The sequence below is a fragment of the Nanorana parkeri genome, unplaced genomic scaffold (assembly GCF_000935625.1).
Source record: "Nanorana parkeri isolate BGI_ZX_2015 unplaced genomic scaffold, ASM93562v1 scaffold195, whole genome shotgun sequence".
NCBI classification, from domain to species: Eukaryota; Metazoa; Chordata; class Amphibia; order Anura; family Dicroglossidae; genus Nanorana; species Nanorana parkeri.
Window position 1 is genome coordinate 1,537,204 of NW_017306463.1, and position 6,685 is coordinate 1,543,888.

The 6,685-nt window shown below is 41.8% G+C and overlaps 1 protein-coding gene across 1 annotated transcript in view; it reads right to left on the bottom strand.

The window, feature by feature from the left end:
• The window catches only part of PKD1L2 (polycystin 1 like 2), a 78,912-nt gene that overhangs the window by 56,594 nt on the left and 15,633 nt on the right, over positions 1-6,685 (bottom strand). The window contains exons 12-14 of the mRNA XM_018555386.1: positions 4,788-4,902; positions 2,428-2,572; positions 718-921 (exon numbers count right to left, since the gene is read on the bottom strand). Coding sequence (XP_018410888.1) covers positions 718-921; positions 2,428-2,572; positions 4,788-4,902 — 464 coding nt within the window. The remainder of the gene's footprint in view (positions 1-717; positions 922-2,427; positions 2,573-4,787; positions 4,903-6,685) is intronic.

Genomic DNA, 6,685 nt, shown 5'->3' on the forward strand with positions numbered 1-6,685 from the left:
AAAAGATACATGGAAATTAGAGTTAAAGTGCCATTAAACCCTCAGATTTTTTAACATAAAACAATACTGTAATGTGTACCTTACTGTAATCCATGGTTGTTTCCCTTCTCTTTGCTGCTCTTCCTTTTAAATCTGTATCTGTTCTCATGCTGGGCAGAACTTCTGTTTTGCAGCAGACTGCCTTGTCTCTGGAATGGATGACTGACAGACAGTCATTTTTGTGTGACCCACTCTAAAAAGTCGGGCACACGGTCATGGACCGAGAGCCTGACAGTGTCAGGAGAGAGGAGGGGACCCGGCAGCATACCTCATCCCACCAGGTGAACGTCCCCTCCTCTCTCTGCCGGCGTCCATCACCAAGATGGCCGCCAGCAGGCGTCAATTAGATGACCGTGCATGCGCGATGACGTCATCGCGCATGCATGTGGTGACGTCACGTGCATGCGCGATGACATCACTGCGGGGTGTCACCCGTTCTCAGCTCAGTGTGCAGGTTTGCAACCTGAGCCAGCACTACGGGAAGAGGCAGCAAAGGGAAGTTCTCCCCCAGCATGAGAAGACATGAGGATTTAAAAGGAAGAGCAGCAAAGAGAAGGGAAACAACCCTAGATTACAGTAAGGCACACATTACAGTATTGGTTTATTTTTAAAAAATCTGAGGGTTTAATGTCACTTAATAATATAGAGGGATGATCATTTCTTGTAGGTAACACTTACTTGGCTTGGGGAAGAAACAATAGGTGAGGGAAATGCGATCATCTGTAGCACAAGACTCAGTTTGATCACAAGGCTGAAGGCAGGAGATTCGGAAACTGGTGAGTACAGAACCTTCATCTGGATACACTCTGCAGCTTGGCACTTCTGGTGGAGGCACGGTGCTGACCACTGTCATTTCCTCACCATATTCATGGGTGGTTCTGGCTAAAAAAAAATCCACAAATGTTTTTTTATTTTTACATTTGTTTTACTTATGGACATTCCATTACAGTATATGCCATACCTCACAAACAGCACCGGGGCTATATTTCTATGAATAGAATTAAATTTTCTAAGACATTAATTACAACATGATGAACAGGATAAAACAGAAACACAACACTGCACAACATAATAAAATGACTACATATTGACAGCTTCATAATTTAGCAGCCATTTCTTATCATAGTAATTTTCCCATTTTCTAGGACGGTCACAGTGATTTTCCTTAATATAGAATTACATATAAATGACAACAGAGTTATGAAGAGCTATTAGGTGTGTACAATGGTAAAGAAGAAACTCTGGGGAGAATTAAACGTAACCCTTGCAGTGGGGCTACCCCCGCAGGGCACGGGTTCCCCTTCAGCTCGGTAGAACACCTGGTGCCCGAGGTGCAACCAAACAATGAAGAGAAACTTCCGTAGGATGAACAGCAGCTGGACAAAGTGAAGGTAAAACAATGTCTTCATTTAAATGAAAAGTTCAGACTACCTTGGGGTAAAGGAAACCTCCAGTCTTAAAACAACCTTGTCCCTATTAAGAAACAAAAAAAGCCTCTCTACGAGGCAAGGCAGATAAATTGAAAAACCCTTCTAGCCGAGGTAATGGCCACAAGAAAAGCAACCTTTTTGGATAACAAGGGCAAAGAAAAATCTCAAACAGGTTCAAAAGGCATTTTTGTAGAAGAGATAAAGCCAAGTTTAAGTCCCACAGAGGAAGAGAAGACTTAACAGGAGGAACAACCCATGTAACTCCCTGAATAAAAGTAAAAAGGACAGACAAGGCAGATATCTGACCCTTAAAGGTACTGAATGCTAACTGTTTGTAAACCCTTGATTGAAGGAAAGACAAAATTCGCAAAAGATAAAAAGTCTATCGGGAAAACCCCAAGGACTCCAACAAAAATAAGCCTTCTAAGTAGAGTAGAAGATCTATGAGCCTTCATAAATTTAAGTAGAGTAGAAGATCTATGAGCCTTCAGCATAGTCAGGATAACAGTATCTGAAACTCCTCTGTCTTTTAACACTTAGGTTTTAACAGCCTGGCCAATAAAGCCAGCGACTGAAAAGCAGGATAGAAAATTGGTCTCTTAGATAACACATCTGGTTGATCTGGAAGGAGCTAGGGACAACAGACAAACCAGATTGGCATTCCTCGCCCTGTGAGGCCAATCTGGAGTGACAAGAAAGGCAAACGCTATATGTGAATGGAGCCTAATTCACGATTAACTAGTCTCACGCTTTTTTTAATGGAGATTAGGTCCACTTTGATGCACTTTTCCTGTGGTCTCATTAATTTATATGCACACCTCATTTTTTGGCAAATCCTTCTAATCTAGAGACGGGGTACATTACAACACAAATACTATAACCTACAGTTCTATTTATAACAATTAAATCTTCATTCTTGTTAATATAAAGAAAAATGGTCAAAAACAACATAACTTACCTATCAGCTTTATTCTGAAAGCCCCATGTGATTGGCTTTGTAGAAAAGTGCTGTTTAATACAAGGGTGGATGTGTTACTTTGTAATAAAACCAGAGAGCTGGGCCTAAATTCACGCAGGCTGCACACAGGAGGAAGGGGCACCGACTGTAAAAAAAAAAAAGGATTTTTTAAGCTGTGCTATAAGATACATGAAGTTTGAGTACTGTAGCCAATAAGCAATTGTGTCAGTTAGTTTAACAATGCATTATTTGTATCTATACCAAAAGTTACATAGCATTATTATTATTTTAGAATAATTACAACCAGTAGACGAAGAGCAAATTATACTTTACATTGTCCTCCAACAGGTATCCAACCAGCAAGGACTTAAAATGGAATTATATGCAAAATACAAAATTGGGTATAACAGTAGTTTTTGTTTTTTGAGCCCCTCTGTAGTTTAGTTTTATTACCGATCAAACCTGCTAGTAGAACAGTTATTTTTCTGGTTTGCTATTTTGGTATTTGGGTGACAATGCTGTTCGTTCTGCAGTAAAATCACACATCAGTGTTTTCACACTGTAAGTATGAGACAAACAAAATGAAGCCTAACCCCAGCTAACACTAATATAAACACATCATAAATAAAAGCTGCCTTTTCAAAACACCCCTGCCAGTGAAATATTGTTTATTCCAAACCTTGTAACTGCCATTTTTCATAAACAGTTTGTCCTTTAAAAAAAGCGTACAGGCAGGATGGTAAGTCACAGCAATAAAAGATGATTTTTGACCGGTTGTTACAGGGGGGCTACAATATGTACTTTGTTATTCACATTGTTAGATGAAAGCATATCTAAACCTAAGAACAAAAAGTCGGAGGCCTTGGGTCGGGGCAGAGGCTGGAGTGTGGGAAGAGTTTCCCTGGGACTTGGGTATGGAAGAGGCCTGTGTTGTTTGCCAGAGGAGAAGAACCAGAGAAGCTGATGTCTGCTGGAGGTGCCTGGAACATAGAGGACCTCTGGAGCATGACTGGTGTCTCTCCTGCTGAGGATCCGTACTCATGTCCTGCTCATCTGTTACTTCAATTGCTATTTGCTGTAGTACACGTGGATCTACCCTGAGATGCTAAAGAGGTGTGGTGAGTCTGGAGTCTTTGTCTGTTACACCCTGGATGTCTAGTATCCCTATACCCTCTCTCCCCAGTATGAAGATGTTTAATACAAGTTATTCAGCATTGCATTATTGGAGTGGACATCAGCTTTGTGAGCACTAGAAGAGGGCGGTTAAATGCTTATGGGGCAGCTGAAGACCAAATCCCCTAGACCAGGGGTATGCAACCTTGGCTCTCCAGCTGTGCTGAAACTACAAATCACATCATGCTTCTGCCTCTGGGAGTCATGCCTGTGGCTTGCAATGCCTTATGGGATCTGTAGTTGCAGCACAGCTGGAGAGCCAAGGTTGCCTACCCCTGCCCTAGACAGACTAGTGATGACCCAGTTATTTCAGCAGCTCCGTAGGGGTTGAGCGCTACACTTTGTTTCCCTTTATTTTCACCTGGGGATCCAGCCAGTACCACACGTCCTGTTTTAAGCTGGCCATAAACAGATAGATTATATGCAGATTTTCTATAGTCAGATGAAAAAAGTGCAACAGATTCCTCCATCTATGCCAAACTGTGTGGTCCCACTGGGCCAAGCTTCAGTACCTTGCTAGTCGGCCACGCTGGCTGTCAAAACACCTAAACAATGCCTGCATCCAATTAGATTGTTCAGGTATTTTGAGAGCCAGCGGGGCGGACTAGCAAGATACTGAAGCTTGGCCCAGTGGGAGATTCCTCCATCCAAACAGTTTAGAATAGAAGGAGGAATCTGTTGCACTTTTTTCATCTGACCATAGAACATCTGCAGATAATCTATAGGTGTATAGCCAGCTTTAGTGTGTCTTCACTGTATGGAGATGCAACGGAGCCACCCTTGGAGAGCAGCATTGTCAACCTGCAGAGAGGGTCGTGTTAGATGTCCTAGCAGATTTAGATGGACTTGACCAATAAATCAAATCCAAACTCCAGATACATTTTTTTTGCATTTACAGCCACAGATTTTCCTTTTCCTTTTGAAATAAATATTTTACATAAATTAATAAAAGCTGACTATTGTAAGCACCCCTACCAGTGTTAAATGGGTTGACCCCCCCAACCCTCTAAATGACACTTGTACTGGACAGCCAGATCACCAGGTGGAAAAAAATCCTCAAAAAGAAAACTAAGCCTCCACATCTAAGGACTGGTAAGCTGGAATATATTACATTTTTGCTTTAGAATTTAGATACACTTTAAGACTAGCATCTGTTATTACTCTGATGCTAACAACTGAAAACTAACCTCATTGAAGTCGTTATGAAGGTACCAGGTATATGTAGCTGCACTGCAGTTTTCACAGGAAGCATGGAGCACAATGGCCTCAGAAAGATTAATATTCTTGCAGTTACTCAGGCAGCTGAAACAAAAGCATTATCTGTAAATTAAATCCCCCTGCATGATGATAATATGAAAGAAATCCAAGCAAGAAAGCAAATTACGTGTAATACTGATGGAACTGAATACGATGTTAAGTACTGTACATACAAGCAGTATATACAGTATACTAGTTCCTGCTGACTAGTTTGCTAAGAAAAAGCACTGCTCAGCATCTACATGAGATGAGATAACATACTGTTAGCGCCACATAGGTCTCTATGTATTTTGTATTTTCAATATGAAGCTAAGACCAAGAAAATGGAGACATGACCTCAAACTAGAGGGAAGAAAGTTAAAAACTAACCTAGGAAAGTATTTTTTACCAAAAGAGTAGCTTGGAACAGACTTCCAGCAGCGGTAGTGAATTCCTCAACAATAAGTGTATTTACACAGACATAGATCAAACAGACAAAAAGGTTAAAAAAGAAAAAGAAAATCAGAAAGGGGCAGACTCAATGGACCACTTGGTCTTTTTCTTACGTCACTCTTCAATACAAGCAGTCCGTGGGTTACGAACAAGATTGGTACTGTACGTTTGTTCTTAAGCTGAATTTGTATGTAAGTTGGAACAGGTAAATGTTTTAAGTGTAACTCCGGCCCCAATTTTTTGTAGTTTTGGATAGCATAGGGAAGGGTTTACCCCATGTAAAGTTTATTTTGCTGTGTGTGCCCCTGTTCAGATTATTTCAACTCACTTTCCGTCCTTGTGACAATTGGATTTTTACAATTTTGGGTTGTCTGGAAACAAGGATTGGTGATAAAGCTTCTGTGGAGACACCTTTTTCCCATGATAACTCTTACAGGAGTGAATTTCCCTTCCTAGGGGTAGATTTCCTCTCACTTCCTGTTGTCTCAAGGACACGAAGTGAGATTAAAGGACAACTATGGGGTCAGGGCTTTTCCCCATAGTTCTCTTAAGGGTCACAGAAGAACACAAACTAGCGTTCTCCCTTGAACAAAAGCTCAGTATACCGCGAGCTGCAGCTCGCGATATACTGAGACGCCGCAGCCGGGACGGATCCCGACAATACTGTCTGGATCCACCCAGCTGCGGGATTGACAGCTGGCTCTGCCTATCCAGAGGCAGAGCCAGCTGTGCCCGCCCCCTCTCCCGTCCGTTTCACCAGTCAGCGCTGGAGGATCGGACAGGGGAGGGGGGTGGAATCCCTGCAGGGAGCCGTGAGTGACACTGCTCTCTGCAGGGATAGATCGAGAAGTGAGCGAGCGACCCGATCTACTGAGCCGACCTGTGACAGTTTCATTGTCACAGGTCGGCTCAGATTATGAGGCTGAGTGAAAATCGCTCGCCTCATAATTCTCCTTTAAATCTTTCTAATGAGGATAAAGACAGCAGCAAAAACCTCACGGTGAGCAGGAAGAAGAGGTGGGCACCCCTCATCTGCGTGTCTAACAAGAACCAACTTCCTGTAATGTACGTACAGTACTACAAACCAGACCCAAAAAGGCGGGCACTCCTCGTCAGCACGAGCACAGTAACATTACAACTACCCCTGCTGTACATCATTAATAGCCTCCATTTGTAAGTAGGAGTCGTATGTAAGCAGGGCCGGATTTACTCTCCCTGCCGCCCCAAGGCCAGGTTCTGCGATGCGCCCCCCGATTTTTATTTATCATATTTACTTTTTTATAATTTTTTATGTTATTATTGTTTATTTTTTATAATTATTTTCTTATTTTTTAATAATTTGTTTCTTATTATTTTTTACTTTTTAATCACCTTTTTCTTTTTTTATTTAATTATT